Raw genomic sequence first — 19,846 nt, 5'->3', positions numbered from 1 at the left:
TCACCCTTTGTTCCTCAGTCTTCCCACTCTTTCACTCAAACCCCTATTCTTTTATGTAACCAGCTGTAATATCTATTCCGCCCGCTCGGGACATTTTCCTTTATGACGTAATTTGTAATCAAGTTATGATTTATAATTGAGTTATGAGTTATGATTTAATTATGTGTATGTGTAATTCTGTGTGATTAGTTAGGTATTTAGTAAATAAATAATTAAACCCAATTTTGTATTGCTGATTCAATTTGTTAGCAGGGTTCGTGCAGATAACCAAGAATTTACAACTTTCAGATGAGACTGAATTAAGGTGACGATTAATATTGACTGCTATTGATGTAAAATATTACTAGGTCTTAAATATTCTTTCGTGGTGCCCCGACTCTCTAGTTAATTACATTTACACGATTAGCTCAATCACGTAATAATAATTACGGAGAAATTATTTTATAGAAAAGCATGTCATATCACTTAATCCGGCATAGCCAAAGACACGACATGCGTATGTACTAGTGTTATCCTGAGCTGCAACAGAAGTCAGTCTGACTCTGGGGCTGCTTGCTACAGCAGACAATGGTTTTCTGTGGGCCTCTCAGTTGAGCCGGGGCAAACAAAAGATCCTCCTCCACTGTCATCTACACAGAGATATTAAAGAACCCAAACCTGCCACAGCCTGTTCTGTCCTTTCCTCCAGATAAGCACAAGACCCTGCACGAGGGCTAGCAGGGCCTAGAGAGAGATAAACATCACCGCTATCTCGGTGGCGGCAGGGTAGCCTAGTGGTTAGAGCGTTGGATTAGTAACCGGAAGGTTGCAAGTTCAAGCCCCTGAACAGGCAGTTAACCCACTGTTCCTAGGCCGTCATTGAAAATAAGAATTTGTTCTTAACTGACTTGCCTGGTTAAATAAAGGTAAAATAAAAGTATATAAATCTCGATTCAGATTCATTAAACCCTTACACTACCACACCATTTACCTTCCTACTAGAGGTCGACCGATAAATCGGAATGGCCGATTAATTTAGGGCCGATTTCAAGTTTTCATAACAATAGGACATTTTTGGGAGCCGATTAAAAAATTTTTTTTTTAAAGTTTTATACCTTTATTTAACTAGGCAAGTCAGTTCAGAACACATTCTTATTTTCAATGACGGCCTAGGAACGGAGGGTTAACTGCCTTGTTCAGGGGCAGAACGACAGATTTTTACCTTGTCAGCTCAGGGATTCAATCTTGCAACCTTACGGTTAACTAGTCCAACGCTATAACCACCTGCCTCTCGTTGCACTCCACGAGGAGACTGGTTGTTACGCGAATGCAGTAAGCCAAGGTAAGTTGCTAGCTAGCATTAAACTTATCTTATAAAAAACAATCAATCAATCATAATTACTAGTTATAACTACGCATGGTTGATGATATTACTAGTTTATCTAGCGTGTCCTGCCTTGCATATAATTGATGCGACGCTGGGGGGTGATTTAACAAAAGCGCATTTGCGAAAAAAGCGCAATCGTTGGACGACTGTACCTAACCATAAACACCAATGCTTTTCTAAAAATCAATACACAGAAGTATATATTTTTAAACCTGCATATTTAGCTAAAAGAAATCCAGGTTAGCAGGCAATATTAACCAGGTGAAATTGTGTCACTTCTCGTGCACGCAGAGTCAGGGTATATGCAACAGTTTGGGCAGCCTGGCTCATTGCGAACTAATTTGCCAGAATTTTACATAATTATGACATAACATTGAAGGTTGTGTAATGTAACAAGAATATTTAGACTTAGGGATGCCACCCGTTAGATAAAATACCGAACAGTTCCGTACATCACTGAAATAATAAACATTATGTTTTCGAAATGATAGTTTCCGGATTCGACCATATTAATGACCAAAGGCTCGTATTTGTGTGTGTTATGTTATAATTAAGTCTATGATTTGATAGAGCAGTCTGACTGGGCGATGGTAGGCAGCAGCAGGCTCGTAAGCATTCACTGAAAGCACTTTTGTGCGTTTTGCCAGCAGCTCTTCGCAAGCACAGCGCTGTTTATGACTTCAAGTCTATCAGCCTAATGGCTGGTGTCACTGATGTGAAATGGCTAGCTAGTCAGCGGGGTGCGGGCTAATAACGTTTCAAACGTCACACGCTCTGAGACTTGGAGTCGTTGTTCCCCTTGCTCTGCAAGGTTCACGGCTTTTGTGGAGCGATGGGCAACGCTGCTTCGAGTGTGGCTGTTGTCGATGTGTTCCTGGTTCGAGCCCAGGTAGGAGCGAGGAGAGGGACGGAATGCTATACTGTTACACTGGCAATACTAAAGTGCCTATAAGAACATCCAATAGTCAAAGGTATATGAAATACAAATGGTATAGAGAGAAATAGTCCTATAAATACTATATTAACTACAACCTAAAACCTCTTACCTAGGAATATTGAAGTCTCATGTTAAAAGGAACCACCAGCTTTGATATGTTCTCATGTTCTGAGCAAGGAACTCCAACTTTAGCTTTTTTACATGGAACATATTGCACTTTTACTTCCCCAACACTTTGTTTTTGCATTATTTAAACCAAATTGAACATGTTTCATTATTTATTTGAGGCTAAATAGATTTTTATTGGTGTATTCTATTAAGTTAAAATAAGTGTTCAGTCAATATTGTTGTAATTGTCATTATTACAAATAGATAAATAAAAATTGGCCGATTAATCGGTATCGGCTTTTGTTGGTGCTCCAATAATTGTTGTCGGCGTCATAATCCGTCGACCTCTACTTCCTACTACCACAGATCTAACTTGATGGGGGATGAGCATACATCGGAGTCTGGTCCCTGACCAGTAACAACTTTTATAGTGAACTACAAGGGTAGACGGGGGGGAATGAGAAGCCAATTCATTACTCTACCTCAGATAGGGACAGGAGTAACAATAAGAGCAAAAAGATGCTGCAGTACTGCAGTCAGACTGCCTGCAGAGAGCCCAGCTATTCCCTCCTCACCCTGGCTCAACCTCTGGGGGGATACTATAAACACACATACCAAATTCACTATGCGGCAGGAACAGAGGGAGAAAGAGAGACAGAGAAAAGAGAGAAAAGAGGGAAAGAGAAAAGGGAGAGAAATAAAAAGGGGAGAAAGAGAAAAAGAGTGTATGATAGGACAGAGAGAGCAAGCAGGCTGATTCATGGCTAGCAGCCCACAGTGAGACAAAGTGAGAGGAAGCAGTGTGGTTGGTTGGTATCAGTGAGTGGGCCACCATAGGCAGAGGCAACAAGACATGCTCAGAGTACATGCTGTACCTACCATGTGTTGACCAATTCAACACAGACTGATGTCACACATATCAACTCTCCATCTAAACAGTGACTGGCAAATGGACTATGTCATGCTACTTACTAAAAGACAGCCAATCCCCAACCCCACCCTTTCTATAAAAAAAAAACTGCATGATCACAAGAAACATTTCATCTAATTAGGCTTTCACCAGCTATTGCACCCATAGGAGAGTAGACAAGTTCCACAAAACGTATAACAACCCTAAACATAGGCTGAATGCAGCAGAGGGGGCAATGTTGGTACTCAAATGGCACAGATATGAGACAGTACAGGAAGAGCTGTTCCATGAAAAATAAACCACAAACAGAGTGGTAGCTCAGTATGACAGAGAGAGACAGAGAAATCACCCCGTGAGAGAGAGGAGAGAGAGCAGCTGCATTACCTCATCCCTCTAAGACAGAGCTAGCCAGCCAGCCTGTAAATTGATGACATCACTTCCTGTTGAGCTAGCTTCGCACCACACATCTCCTTCAAGATCACCACCACAGATTCGCCATTCTGCTACTGCACAGCTTTCACACTGCACCATCCCTAATTCACGATGAAATGAATTTTGCCACAAAGCTCTTCAAACCTGGTGCGACATGTATCAAGCATCTCAGTAGAATTTCTAATCTTGTTTCAGTTTTGCCTTTTAGATCATAATGAATAATATTACATGGACAGGGGGGGGGGCTGATCCTAGAGCAGCACTCCAACTCCGAGACACTTGATACATACTGCCCAGTCTTATACCTTACAGCAACCCATAGAGTAAAAGACATGCCAACATTTCAGAAAGTCTACACTTGCTCAATCGTGACTGTCCCAATCATTACCAAGCAATGGGCTACTTATCTTTTATTACTGGTCAATCAATCTAGGCTATGAAACCATACTTTCTGACTCGCTTGCCAGGACACCATCTAGCCTACGGCGGTGCATCTGTCTATAACCAGGTTTCTCAGGTACACTTTAGATCACAGCAGTCGGCAAGATGTATAGACCTGCAGAATAGTTCAACAATAGCCTATAGGCATCGCTTAAAAGACATTCAATGTGTCTGAATCTTGTCACATATAGAATTATATTCCCTTAGAAATATATATTAAATTCTATGTACATGTAGGTCAAGTCTGATCGTATATGCTTGTTAGGTGTAGCTATGCCCTGCAGACATGGTTTTAAAATAAGATAACAAATACTAGCTTTCTTAGCTGCCTGAAGTGCCAGATGGGTGGAATTTACACTTTTAGGACTACTCCATCGCAATCACAATCAAGCGCAGCTAAAGTACTTGAAAGATAATATATTATTTCAAATAGGGCAGCACAATTTCTTCTTTTTTTAAAACCTTTATTTAACCAGGTAGGCTAGTTGAGAACAAGTTCTCATTTACAACTGCGACCTGGCCAAGATAAAGCAAAGCAGTTCGACATAACAACAGAGTTACACATGGAGTAAAACAAACATACAGTCAATAATACAATAGAAAAATAAGTCTATAGACAATGTGAGCAAATGAGATGAGACAAGGGAGGTAAAGGCAATAAATAGGCCATGGTGGCGAAGTAAATACAATATAGCAATTAAAACACTGGAATGGTAGATTTGACAGTAGATGAGACTACAAAGAAGAAATACTGGGGTGCAAAGGAGCAAAATAAATGAATAAATACAGTAGTGGAAGAGGTAGTTGTTTGGGCTATATAAAGATGGGCTATGTACAGGTGCAGTGATCTGTGAGCTGCTCTGACAGCTGGTGCTTAAAGCTAGTGAGGGAGATATGAGTCTCCAGTGTCAGAGATTTTTGTAGTTCGTTCTAGTCATTGGCAGCAGAAAACTGGAAGGAGAGGGGTCCAAAGTAGGAATTGGCTTTGGGGGTGACAAGTGAGATATACCTGCTGGAACGCGTGCTACGGGTGGGTGCAACTATGGTGACCAGCGAGCAGAGATAAGGCAGGACTTTACCTAGCAGGGTCTTGTAGATGACCTGGAACCAGTGGGTTTGGCAACAAGTATGAAGCGAGGGCCAGCCAAAGAGAGCGTACAGGTCGCAGTGGTGGGTAGTATATGGGGCTTTGGTGACAAAATGGATGGCGCTGTGATAGACAGCATCCAATTTGTTGAGTAGGGTGTTGGAGGCTATTTTGTAAATGACATAGCCGAAGTCGAGGATCGGTAAGATGGTCAGTTTTACGAGGGTGTGTTTGGCAGCATGAGTGAAGGATGCTTTGTTGCAAAATAGGAAGCCAATTCTAAATTTAACTTTGGATTGGAGATGTTTTATGTGAGTCTGGAAGAAGAGTTTACAGTCTAACCAGACACCTAGGTATTTGTAGTTGTCCACATATTCTAAGTCAGAACCGTCCAGAGTAGTGATGCTGGACGGGCGGGCAGGTGCAGGCAGCGATCGGTTGAAGAGCATGCATTTAGTTTTACTTGTATTTAAGAGCAGTTGAAGGCCATGGAAGAAGAGTTCTATGGCATTGAAGCTCGTCTGGAGGGTTGTTAACACAGTGTCCAAAGAAGGCCTAGAAGTATACAGAATGGTGTCGTCTGCATAGAGGTGGATCAGAGACTCACCAGCAGCAGGAGCGACATCATTGATATTTACAGAGAAGCGAGTCGGCCCAACAATTGAACCCTGTGGCACCCCCATAGTCTACCAGAGGCCCGGACAACAGGCCCGCCGATTTGACAGACTGAACTCTGTCTGAGAAGTAGTTGGTGAACCAGGCGAGGCAATCATTTGAGAAACCAAGGCTGTTGAGTCTGCCGATGAGGATGTAGTGATTGACAGAGTCGAAAGCCTTGGCCAGGTCAATGAATACGGCCGCACAGTATTGTTTCTTATCGATGGAGGTTAAGATATCGTTTAGAACCTTGAGCGTGGCTGAGGTGCACCCATGACCAGCTCTGAAACCAGATTGCATAGCGGAGTAGGTACGGTGGGATTCGAAATGGTCGGTGATCTGTTTGTTAACTTGGCTCTTGAAGACCTTAGAAAGGCAGGGTAGGATAGATATAGGTCTGTAGCAGTTTGAGTCAAGAGTGTCCCCACCCTTGAAGAGGGTGATGACCGCAGCTGCTTTCCAATCTTTGGGAATCTCAGACGACACGAAAGAGAGGTTGAACAGGCTAGTAATAGGGGTTGCAACAATTCCGGCAGATAATTTTAGAAGGGTCCAGATTGTCTAGCCCGGCTGATTTATGGGGTCCAGATTTTGCAGCTCTTTCAGAACATCAGCTGACTGGATTTGGGAGAAGGAGAAATGGGGAAGGCTTGGGCGAGTTGCTGTGGGGGGTGCAGTGCTGATGACCGGGGTAGGGGTGGCCAGGTGGAAAGCATGGCCAGCTGTAGAAAAATGCTTATTGAATTTCTCAATTATAGTGGATTTATCAGTGGTGACAGTGTTTCCTAGCCTCAGTGCAGTGGGCAGCTGGGATGAGGTGTTCTTATTCTCCATGGACTTTACAGTGTCCCAGAACTTTATGGAGTTTGTGTTGCAGGAAGCAAATTTCTGCTTTAAAAAGCTAGTCTTGGCTTTTCTAACTGCCTGTGTATATTGGTTTCTAACTTCCCTGAAAAGTTGCATTTCACGGAGGCTGTTCGATGCTAATGCATAACGCCACAGGATGTTTTTGTGTTGGTTATGGGTAGTCAGGTCTGGAGAGAACCAAGGGCTATATCTGTTCCTGGTTCTAAATTTCTTGAATGGGGCATGCTTATTTAAGATGGTGAGGAAAGCTTCTTTTTTTTTTAATAACCAGGCCTCCTCTACTGACGGGATGAGGTCGATATCCTTCCAGGATACCCGGGCCAGGTCGATTAGAAAGGCCTTCACGCTGAAGTGTTTCAGGGAGCGTTTGGTTGATAGTGATGAGTGGAGGTCGTTTGACAGCTGACCCATTACGGATGCAGGCAATGATCGCTGAGATCTTGGTTGAAAACAGCAGAGGTGAATTTAGAGGGCAAGTTGGTTAGGATGATATCTATGAGGGTGCCCGTGTTTACGGCTTGGGATTGTACCTGGTAGGTTCATTGATAATTTGTGTGAGATTGAGGGCATCAAGCTTAGATTGTAGGATGGCCGGGGTGTTAATAAGCATGTCACAGTTTAGGTCACCTAGCAGCACGAGCTCTGAAGATCGATGGGGGGCAATCAATTCACATATGGTGTCCAGGGCACAGCTGGGGGCAGAAGGTGATCTATTGCAGGCGGAAACGGTGAGAGACTTGTTTTTAGAGAGGTGGATTTTTAAAAGTAGAAGTTCAAATAGTTTGGGTACAGACCTGGATAGTAGGACAAAACTCTACAGGCTCTCTCTGCAGTAGATTGCAACACCGCCCCCTTTGGCCGTTCTATCTTGTCTGAAAATGTTGTAGTTAGGGATGGAGATTTCAGAGTTATTGGTGGTCTTCCTAAGCCAGGATTCAGACACGGCAAAAAAATCCAGGTTGGCAGAGTGTGCTAAAGCAGTGAATAAAACGAACTTAGGGAGGAGGCTTCTAATGTTAACATGCATGAAACCAAGGCTTTTACAGTTACAGAAGTCATCAAAAGAGAGCGCCTGGGGTATAGGAGTGGAGCTAGGCACTGCAGGGCCTGGATTCACCTCTACATCGCCAGAGGAGGAGTAGGATAAGGTTACGGCTAAAAGCCATGAGAATTGGACGTCTAGGACGTCCGGAACAAAGAGTAAAAGGAGCAGGTTTCTGGGGGCGATAAAATAGATTCAAGGTATAGTGTACAGACAAAGGTATGGTAGGATGTGAATACAGTGGAGGTAAACCTAGGCATTGAGTGATGAGAGAGATATTGTCTCTAGAAACATCATTGAAACCAGGTGATGTCATCGCATGTGTGGGTGGTGGAGCTGAAGGTTTGGATAAGGTATAATGAGCAGGGCTAGAGGCTCTACAGTGAAATAAGCCAATAAACACTAACCAGAACAGCAATGGACAAGGCATATTGACATTGAGGAGAGGCATGCTTAGCCGAGTGATTATAAGGGTCCAGTGAGTAGTGAGGTTGGTTGGGGTCACGGCGATTAAGACAGCTAGCCGAGCCATGGGTAGCAAGCTAGCAGAAGTCGGAGGTCTAGCAGAAGATGGAGGTCTGTTTTTAGCCATGTGCGTTTCCGTTGGTAGATTAGTGGTTTCCGTGTGGTAGAGGGGACCAATCCAATTGTCAAAATAGTTATAGTGGCCCAAGATGGTTCGATATAGACCTGTTCAGATAGCAGCCTATATGCTCAAGACAGCTTACGATTAGTGGGCCGCAGTTAGCAGATGGGCGTTCAGGTTACGTCGCGATGGAGGGGCCAGTTGAATAACTCCCTCGGGCAGATAACGTCGGTATTCCAGTTGTGAAGGCCCGCATCGGCAGTAAAACCGGATTGGTGATTGTATCCCAGGAGTGGCTGATGGAACTCTTCAGCTGGCTAGCTCCGGGATAATTGGTGTTTGCTCCGGAATCGACGTAAGCAATAGTCACTCGGATAGCAGCTAGTTAGCTGCAAGATCCAGGTATAAATGTCCAGAGCTTGCGGTAGAAATCCGGGGATATGGAGAGAAAATAGGTCCGGTATGCTCTGGTCTGAGTCGTGTTGTACAAAACTGGCGATAGCTTTCCAAGCTAAAGGATAGCTGATGACCGCTAGCCGTGGTTAGCTGAATACTAACGTTAGCTAGTGAGCTGGCTAACTTCTGGCTAGCTGCTGTTGTGGATACCTATATAACGTAGGGACATGGTGTAATGACGCTACGTAAAATGTTGTGCTATATGTGCAACACAGAATTCCTAAACTAGCCCACAATGTATTCTGTGTGGATCGAGCAGTCAACAAGTCGAGCAGTCATTTGAAAAAGTAACAAAATTTCAGCGAGACAACTCAAAAGGCGAAATCCATTAAAGCCAAGATAATGGAATGCATTGCCCGTAACAATCAAACCGTTCTCTGCCGTGGGTGATGTTGGCTTTCGCCGATTGGTCGAGAACCGGTACACACTACCAAGTACGCTATTTAGCAGATGTTGCCCTACGGGAGTTACACATTAATAGTGTCACTGCAATTAGCTTCAAGACATAGTTACTATGGAATGCCGTTTGGGTCTTTGTGTCAAAAAAGATACAGTAGCACTGTTAAACCTGTACAAAAAAAGTCTGCAAACACAGGCCACGAACGATGTTTACAATACCATGTTGGTAAAAAAAATTTTAAAAAAAATTGTTCAACCGCAACTTCTGGGGTAGCTAGCTTTGGCTTGGTTCCTAGCTAGCGCCAATACAACCAGCCTGAAAAACAATGACCAGTAGAAACTGCAGACATTTTCATTATTCTTAGCAATGATTTAGGAATCGTTGTGAGAAAGTATTAGCTAGATTGCCACTTGTTGTTCGCCTATTGAAATTGAACTTCAGTTCATGAAAATAAATAGCTAACCAGCTACTTAACCCTGTTGCCCAAAGCTAACGATATAAGCAGCCAGCTAGCTTCATCTGGCTAGTGAGGCTCGACCAGACCAGGGTGTGTTGTGAAGCTAGCTAATAAGAATTAGGCACAGTGGAATTTGCCTTTTGTATTAAAAATAAACATCATTGACAGTGATGCAAATGAATACAAATAGTATAATTATGCCATACTTTTATTTTGAAGGCTAACCAAAGTCCACTATTGTGGCTAATCCGTATTGTGGCTAGCTTCACAAAGATGGGTCCGACCTCCATTAATCAAATAAGAACCGTGAGCTAGCTAGCTTTCTTTTTTAAATGACCAGCACTGTATGTGCGTGAGACAACTTTACCAGCATCATAGCATACGTATCGATGAATAGTTGTGACATGAAATACGAGTGATAGTGTAATCAATGTGTAATAACTACGTAAAAAATGTATGAACTCATTAAATTAGTATGTGACGTGCAGTCATATTCAGGTCCTGATTGGTCAACAAGCTTATTTGACACGTCAAATAGTGTTATTTGACATGTCATAGTGTTATTTGACATGTATATTTTTTGGCACACGTCTACGACATTCCATAGAAATCCTGGTTGAGAATGAAATGACTGAACAACGAAACAGCACAGCAAGTAAGTGAAAGAAATAGGTTTTGATTATGTTTTACTGGTAATGGGGATATACGTAAATGCCAACAAAATAACTTTTTGGTCAGTGTGGTGTGTGTAACCTTTATTTAACTATTTAACTGTACTAGAATGCTTTAAAAAAGCAGATACAATTTTAAATAATTCAGTATCGATTTTTTGGGCAATGAAAATACTGGATATCTGTCAAAATTGTCATATCGGTGCATCACTCATTTCAACCCTTGAGTAGTATTGGCGTATTCAGGATTCTATATAGTCGACTTCTGTTTACTTCTGTATAGGCTGAAAGTTTATGAAATGCCCTGTGCTGCCTGCCTGCTGCCGCATATAGAGCCTTATATCACAGCCTGGGCCTGTTCTGTCTCAGTGTTATGGTGCTGCTCTCCCTGGCCTGTGAACTGATAACCTCAGTGCAAACAAACAGGGCTCAGTACAGTTGTAAAAAGGCCACTGTTACTGCCAGGCAGAGGAAGACTAATTACAGAGAGCTGGAGACATTCAATAAATAAACAAATCGAAGAAAAGCAATACACAAACGAGGTGGGCTTCTTCATTACTTCAGTTCTATCTCACTGCTGTCCTTGGACAGAGAATGGGACTCTATACCGCTCATAGTGGCCAGTGTCCGGCTGTGTCTGAGGCACACATGGCTTAGTAGAGCAGTAGAATGTCTGTCTGGCGGTTAAGATCACAAAACCATGTTCAGCCAAGTGGAAGCCATGGAAGAGCAGCACCATTGTAGCACACAGGAGCTACTCTGCCCACTGAGGGGCAGGGAGGAAAGAAGAAAAATAATGGAGGGGGAAACATTTAAAAATCAATATTATTTCTTCAACAAAGGATTGTGTGGATCTGTCTGAGAACATGCAGGAGAGGCCTTGTTGCCTCTAACCTTCAGGGGTTTGAACCAACCATAACAGGATTGGGTCATTATGGTTGTGTCGCTGGGCGACTCTAAAATGTCCATAAAAAATACCAGTCAGTCATACGAATTCTGTCCAGCTGAATGCATCTGATTGTTGGTGTTGGGCTACTCCAGGCTTGCATCCAAAATAGCTCCCTATTACGTATTACTTTTGACCAGTGTCTCATAGAGCTCTGGTATGGGGAATAAGAAGCTCTAGCCTAATGTAGTGCACTATATAGGGAACCAATTGAGACTGGCCCCATGTCTTGGTCATTAGACAGTGCCAATTAACAGTCTTCTTACCTGCAGCGATTCAGCCTTTAACTAGCCAATTAATCCACAAACCCATTTACTACGGAAAGGTTGAATAAAATTCAAAATAGACGGTAAATTGATACATCATGGTTTTATGCCTTTCATTTAGCCTCCACGCTTTTAATAATACCATAAAGTAGACCTAGTTAACTTATTCTCTGTCTAAGACCGTGACATACCCACCTATACTCAAGAAAGCTAATGCATCCCCTTTAGCAGTGGAGGCTACAGTTAAAATTAAATTGATTAGAGGATAACAGTATGTTCATCCCTCAGCGTAGAAGAGCACACCAGACAGCTGTGAATATGCACAGGGAAAGGAGGTGATAAAGGTAATTCTGACCATAGTATTTACCAGTACCAACCAAGTCAGTTTCCCCACCACATACAGAGGCAATGACATGTTACTGATATGCAAGTTGGAGAAGAGTCAGTGAGCTCTACAACACAGGTGAGGTGAGGTGAGGTGTGTGTGTGTCTCTCTCTTGATTGGTACTGTTGAGTCAGCCGCAAATACACAGCACACACAAAATATGCATGTTGAACACAATCTGCTGTAGCTGCTGAGCTAATTCTTCATACAACAAACGGCCGCTCCCACTAGCAGCAGGCATAATGAGATTTGGTGGGCTCGACAGAGCCACACCTCTCAGGAGTCAAGGGCACAGACTAAACGAGCCAGCCTTTACATTGTTCAGCCTGAGTAAGACTACAGGAGGAAGGGGGAGAGAGGGCGAGAAAATGGGGGAAAGGAGAGAGCAAGAGATAGGGGTAGAGACAAAGACAAGGGTGAGGGGAGAGAGACCGTCGAGGGAGAGTGGAGTTGACCTAACAGGATTCAGGAGGCTTCAGAGGGGAGAGAGACCGACGCGGGAGAGTAGAGTTGACCTAACAGGATTCAGGAAGATTTAGATTACCAACTCATGTATTCAGCAGCAAAGAGGACTAGCAGCAAGACCCACAAGTCAGGTTCAGTTAAATTAGCCTGCTAAAATACACTACATGGTTGTGTAATGCATACAAAGCACACATCCCACGTTTCATGTTTCAACAAGCAGACTTAACATCCTATGTAAGAACAACAGGAAGAGGTTTCAAGAAATATGCCCTGAGAAATGTATGCTATGATGGCAGTCTGAGCACCAGCAATTTTCAGTGAAGTTAGAACAGTGGTGTCCCCACACAATCCGTCTGTCTGTCTGACCGGCTGGATATTAGATCCATATTGCTGATGGAATCCTGCCGGCTACCCAGCCACACTCGATACACAGTACATCATGATCACACCACAGGAGTGTGTGTGTGTGTGTGTATAGACAAGATGGACACGTGTGAGCAATTTCCCATAGAAGCCAGCTGCCACACCCAATACAGAGCACAGGGAGTAATTGAGCTTGTTGTACCATTACATAAATGTATCTGCCAACAAAATGTGTTCATTGTTCTACATTTGATGACATGTCTCCATGTTCAACATATTCAGGAAAGCCAGTTAAAACAATTCCAATGAGATACAATGAACTTAGCTACCCCAAAAAGAAAAGGAATAGGACCCAGAATGAATCAAAGAGTTATGAAACAATCAAGACTGAAAAAGTACATTGATTTAAAAAAATTGGCCTCCTTTTTCCAGTCAGTCACATAAAAGCGGATCAAAGGTCTGTATGAGTGTGTCACTGTTTTGTTCTCAGTGCTATTCTATACCATTAGCCTGTACAATGTACTTTCATTATTAATAATCATGATGTGCTTACGTCAGCACAATCACAGCTAGTGGGTGCAGCTGAGCAGGAACACAGTCACATGAAACATATTTGACTAAAATACCTGGAAAAGACTAAAAAGAAGTTCTTTGTGAGGCAGGAAAAAATAAATAAGCTTGAACTTGGCCCATCTGCACATGTCTGCCTCCTGCCAGCAGGTCTGGGGGGGTTCACCACATCTATTTTTACTGCCGTGGTCTCTGGGCTTGAATCTAATGACCGTGGAAAAACAAAATGTGCTTTTCATTGGTTCTGGAAATAAGAATAGAACTTGTGAGAAAAAAAAAAATTCGTAATCGTGACATCTGACAAACAGGCTTGACACTTAAAACAATATAGCTGTTTTCAGAATAAGGTGACAGAGACGGATAGATAATTTACATACAACAGTGAGGGAATCAGTTGCTATTGCAAATGTACCTCCAAGAAGCACAAAGTTTGTTTAAAAAGCCTTAAGTCCATAAAAACAAGCACAGACAAATGTTTTCCCCATTCTTTCTCACTTAACTAACAATCTCTATGGTGGCATGACTTACATCAGTGAGCCAAACACATCCTTGTTCTACTAGACTTTTGCTTTCTAAAAGCATGAGCAATTTAAAGAAGCTTTCACTTACCCTGAAGAAGCATCTCTCTCGAGCTCAATCTGACAGTTGAGTTCGGACACAAAAATATTGGGGGGGGGGGGGGGGGGGGGTTCGATAGAACGGGAACAAGATCAATGCGTACGGCTTGACAACAAATAAACCATGAAGGTGGTGAGGGAGGGGAAAGGGGTCATAGAGTACTGACGAGGCCGGGGCAGTCAGCTGGTCAGTCACCATTTCTCCCCAGTCAGTCCATTGTTTAAGCTGTTAGGACTCAAGATGGCCGCCCGGTTTCCCAGAAAACAGAGAGAGCGGGAGCGGCAGTAGGTCTGTGACACAGCCCCACAGATCTGAGTGGGTGTTTTACTGTCAAGAGCCTCCTCTTAAAACACTAGGGACAAAGGACTCCCCATTAGATGCAACGCAACAGGCGCCACTTGGCCTGGCAGCCGACAAGGCGCAATAGTCCTATACTGGTTTCCTCTATTTTGTGTGTGTCCAGGAATTAAATAACAGAGTAGAATGTCAGAAGCCTACGCAGTGTTCTGAATAAGGATGATTAGAATTCCAATGGAACACACGATAGCGATACTGAGAGTTCCGCTGGCCCTGCATCTGTTAGGCTAAACTAAAATACAGAAACACATTGTCAAGAGAATGACGAGTGTTTTGTTCTGCAGTGTGAAGGGCCGCCACATTTATAGTCAACCCATCTCATTACAGATATGGTAATAGCACTAACCTAGTTCATCAATCCAAATAAATTCATGGTTAGGCTAACTCTTGCTAACACATCAATATCTTAATTAGAATCAGGGGTCACCTTAGGTTTCAGAAATTGGCATTTTCAAAACGCAGACCATAAAATCTGCGTCTTAACTTAAATTGGGAGCCCTGAATGCTGATTGGCTGACAGCCGTGGTATGTCAAACAGTATACCACATGTATGACAAAAGTTATTTTTACAGCTCTAATTACATTGGTAAACCGTTTTGTGATATATGGCCAATAAACCACAGCTAAGGACTGTGTCCAGGAACTCTGCATTGGGGATAAGAACAGCCCTTTTCCGTGGGATATTGGCCATATACCACACCTCCTTGGGCCTTATTGCTAAATTAAAAACGCAGGTGAAATGGTTTGTGTTTTTTTGCGACAATAGAGTGACACGTAAAACATTAGTGGAATTAGTTTTCCTTCACAGAAAAAACATTACTGCTACTACACATTTGACAAATAAGTGCCAGTGAATGGTCTTTGAACAGCAGGAGGGGGCTTCAATAACTCCTGCCACTTGTTGGGCCCAAAGACCTTTTACTTTACTTTTTTCTCCCCTGGCTTTCAAAATAGCATCAGCCCAAACATTACTCAGTCAGTTCCAGGTTGGAATGGTGTCCTCAGGTGTCTGCTGTTTGCTTGCTAGAGCACCCTCCATATAGCTTGGAAAAAGGACACCTTGCAAGAAGTAATCTCTCCGGTAAATTTTGGTCAAAATTAGGTTGTAGGTTTGGAGTTTTGATCTGTAGCGAAAGCCATGCTGTGGGAGGGAAGCATCCTGCATATGTACCTGCCGAAAAATACAAGTTTATCTAATTCAAAATCTATTATTATGTAAAAAAACATGTTGAAAAATAAAGAAAGCCGGTTCGTGAATGCAGGAATTGAGACTCCCTGAGACTCCTGTGTGTGAATTAAACGCATAACCTTTGACACATCTCTCCCCTCTGCTCTCATATAGATGTGTAATCCCCTAACCCAAACAGAGCTCAGATACACCCTCTCCACATATCGTAACCTTTATCACACACTTCTCATTATGTATCTGATCTGACATAGGGCTGTGTTAACCCTCTTATCCCCCGCTTCAGGGGTTAATTACCAACTTCATAGAACCTCCAGGTTCATAGACACCGCAGGGCTACAGACACGGCAGGGTTGGTCACACACCTATCCTGTCATCTCTGGCTACAACAGTGTCTCCCCTGCTATGCATTATCCCTGACTTAACGCACAGCTGCACACATTATGGCTGTGTGTATAACGCAACAAATCAATGCTTCTGACTATTTGTGGACAACACACATGGGACTATCTGGACTTCCACATAGTACAAAAGCCATTGTAAACATCAGCCCATTTCCTTGGCCACAAGTTAAAGAGATCACCTCTGCACTAGCAATATTAGGCTGTGTCGTTATCCACACCCTTTGTGAGGATTCTGCCTTATGCCATCTTTTGGGTCACAGTTAGAGGTCAAACTGAACAATGATCAATAACATTCTGGAGACAGGAAGGAGGAGACCAATATATGGGGACCTCATGGGAGTGTGTCTGGCCACCAGGCACCCTAACTAACTTCAGATCATTGATTCTTCCAGATGGGCCTAAAAAAATATAATAATTCACCCCATTCGGCCAGTTTAAAATAATCAATGCACATCTTGTGCTGTGAGAGAGGGGGCATTTTTCCTTAATGCATACATGTCTGTCTAATGAGAACAATGGTAATAACTAGCTAGAGATGTTGCTATGTGTCTCTGGAATGGATGGAATGGTTTACAAGGTTTGCACTTTGCAGGGGGGCTAAGAAGAAAAACACAATTTTCTGTGGTCACCTGCTTTCCCCCCTTTTGCTGAACACAGATGCATGTATTGAGCTCATGTGGCTTCTAGCCCACATAATTATGATTCACCAGCCACAGTCCCCGACTGTCACAGGTAATGCTGATGCCACATGGCTGTGTTATACAGGACTGGACTAGAGAATGTCTGGTGGTGAATATCAAAGAAACAGCAGTTCAGCTAGTTATTGCAACAAAATTGTGGGTTGTATGTGTGCGATACTCACAGTTCGTCTCGTTGCCGTTGTGACAGAACCATGGTGGCAGCAGGGAGGTGTAGGCAGGGCCAGGGGTGGTCAAGCAGAGGGCTTGGCTTGCAGCTGCTGCGGTTTCCCCGGTCAGAAGATCAGATCAGTTCAATCCAACCAACACACTTCGACAGCGACGGTGTTCCGATGTACAATGACGACTCCGGCTAACTGGGGGATGGAGGCTCTGCCACTAACGCAGGACTCTGCCCCCCAAAAGCTCTGGCTCCAAAAATGAGACGAGAGGAACGCCTGCAGAAGGGTTACCAGTCAGTTCTAAACTGCATCTGGGAAGAGAGAGAGAGGGGAGAATATGAGCAAGGGGAGAGAGAAAGTAGAGCGACAGAAAGAGAGCGAGCGAGAGGTCAGTATTATGTTAACCATTTTATAATAGCAATAAGGCACCTCGGGGGTTTGTGGTATATGGCCAATATACCACGGCTAAGGGCTGTATCCAGGCACTCCGCATTACTTCGTGCATAAGAACAGCCATTAGCCATGGTATATTGGCCATATACACCATACTTCCCTCAGGCCTTATTGCTTAATTATATAATGTGATAGCCAACAAGAGTTAAAAACCATCCTCATTTTCATCAGGTGTTTCACCTGTTCAACTCTCCCAGTAACCACTCTTCTACATTCCCACCACCAACACCCCACTACTCCAGCCCTATGAGGCAGCATGGTCATCTCACGGTGACAGTTTAGTCTGGAGCCCTTGGGCTCCCGAGTGGCGCAGCAGTCTTAGGCCCTGCATTTCATTGCTAGCTAGAGGCCTCAGACCCTTTGTTCTTAACTGACTTGGCTAGTTAAATAAAGGTTAAATAAGAAAATAAAAAGAAATCCCCCTGTAGGGAGTTCCTACCACATGTAAAGTAGAGAGATGACCCAGATTCCGGCAACCCACAGTTCCCCTCCCAACGCCTGTCCAACAGAACAGTAAAATGCAGGACAGTAACGGCCGACAGTGCACTCAAATCTCCAGGCAGACCAAACTCATTTCACTTCTCCCGGTTCCCTCAGAAATGGCTGATAACAATTCATATGAAATCGAATGACAAGGGCTTCAAAACAACAGAGCTCAAATAATTGAATTAATACAATAATCAAATCAGTGGCCTTTTTTGGTCTCATGATTTCAAAACATCTCATCCACGACCTCACTTCATACAAAATCAATTTAAGAGGGCTTGAGTGCTTCTCAAGGATCATCCTACAGGAAAACATACTGTCCACTCAGGAGCCAGTTGATGGTACTTGGGATTAACCTGAGTTGCCAGCCACTGCCATTAGCCACGGTAAGCCTCTTAGTCTACTGGGAGAAGGATCACATCATCTCGCCCAGACCAGTGAACAAAACACAGCTGTTAAAAGCTAAGGGGAAATATTTTCCTTGATTCCAGGGCTTCTTCTCCTCCTCATGTCCCTGCTCCTCATCTCCTTCTCAACAACGAGAGGAAAGCGAGGAGACCATTGGAAGAGAAGATCAATTCCAGCCTTCGCTTCAACATAGCACCAAGGAAGGGTGACCTAAAGGAATAGAGCACCATGGTAACTGGAACACACCCTAAAAGATGTAACCTACTGGAGGAATAGCCAATGAATTCCTTTAAATCAGTCAACATGTAGCCTAGGTAATCCTAAGGCTGGCGAATTTCCACCTGTTGCCATTTGCACACAGAAGTAGGCTTATTTTTTTTTTGCAAGAGAAAGGGAACCATGAGAGCGCAGCAAGAGAAGAACCAACATCAAATCTAGAAAAAAGTTGATAAAAGCAAAAGGTGGCCTAGTCAATAGATTCTACACAAAACCCAATAAGGAATGTATTGAATGGAAACGGTGGTTCTTTATCAGCGGTTGGTGGACTGGACACTTATGTAGCAGAGCAGTCAAAACTGGTTATCAGCAGCAAATAGCTAGAGGAACGAGACGTGGGTCTTTGGCATGGACTATGCTGCGAATGTGAATTGCCCTGGGCACCACCTGACCTATGAACACTGATGTCAACACCGTGCAAGCAGTAATCACCCTGTCATACACTGACTGCAGGGGAAAGATCTCAAGGGTTTAATCAGTGAGGTGAATCGTTCACAATGTTGCAGATAAAACACTGCATTCGTTGCTCATATTTGTCATACACTCCAGGCATGGGCAAAGAGTTCATGGCTGGCAACATGAAAGATGGACATTTACTCTGGATAAGAGCCTTTGCTAAATGACTGTAGTGCAATCTAACATGTTGATTTTCCATACAAGATATTTTTTACTCTTAATAGCAGGTTTCTGTGTGTGTAATTTGTGATCGTGCTAGACATTGCGCGTTATCATTCTCATTTCGGTGTTTCATCAGTAGTAAGTACACTGTTGGAACAATAACACAATCGATGCAATTGGCTTGGGAGAAAATGTAATAACATCACACCACGATTTAAGAGGTGATTGCCTTGCCACAAGATGCACCCATTTACCTGATGGTTAGAGTGTATGCGTGTGGGTACAGGAGTCACAGGAACGAAGAAATACACACTTTAAATACAGAAAAATATATATTTTTTAAATTACAGGTCGACCGATTATGAATTTAACGAAGATACCGATTATTGGAGGACAAATAAAGCCGATACCGATTAATTAGACGATTTTTTCAATTTATTTGTAATAATGACAATTACAACAATACTGAATTAACTTAATATAATACATCAATAAAAATCAATTTAGCCTCAAATTATGAAACATGTTCAATTTGGTTTAAAAAATGCAAAAACAAAGTGTTGGAGAAGAAAGTAAAAGTGCAATATGTGCCATGTAAAAAAGCTAACGTTTCAGTTCCTTGCTCAGAACTTGAGAACATATGAAAGCTGGCGGTTCCTTTTAACATGAGTCTTCAATATTCCCAGGTAAGAAGTTTTAGGTTGTAGTTATTGTAGGAATTATTGGACTATTTCTCTCTATACCATTTGTATTTCATATACCTTTTACT

General features: G+C 43.0%; 1 protein-coding gene across 3 annotated transcripts in view; it reads right to left on the bottom strand.

The window, feature by feature from the left end:
- Nucleotides 1-19,846, bottom strand: part of LOC110507703 (lissencephaly-1 homolog A) — a 62,995-nt gene that overhangs the window by 32,448 nt on the left and 10,701 nt on the right. For all 3 annotated transcript variants that reach the window (XM_021587863.3, XM_021587865.3, XM_021587864.3), the window contains one exon: nucleotides 16,840-17,147. In XM_021587863.3, coding sequence (XP_021443538.1) covers nucleotides 16,840-16,871 — 32 coding nt within the window. In that variant the 5' untranslated portion in view covers nucleotides 16,872-17,147. The remainder of the gene's footprint in view (nucleotides 1-16,839; nucleotides 17,148-19,846) is intronic.

This window comes from Oncorhynchus mykiss, chromosome 27 (genome assembly GCF_057628025.1).
Source record: "Oncorhynchus mykiss isolate SJ-2025 chromosome 27, ASM5762802v1, whole genome shotgun sequence".
In the NCBI taxonomy this organism is placed as follows: domain Eukaryota; kingdom Metazoa; phylum Chordata; class Actinopteri; order Salmoniformes; family Salmonidae; genus Oncorhynchus; species Oncorhynchus mykiss.
The sequence above is the reverse complement of the archived record's forward strand: the minus strand, read 5'-3'. Positions and strand labels throughout refer to the sequence as shown.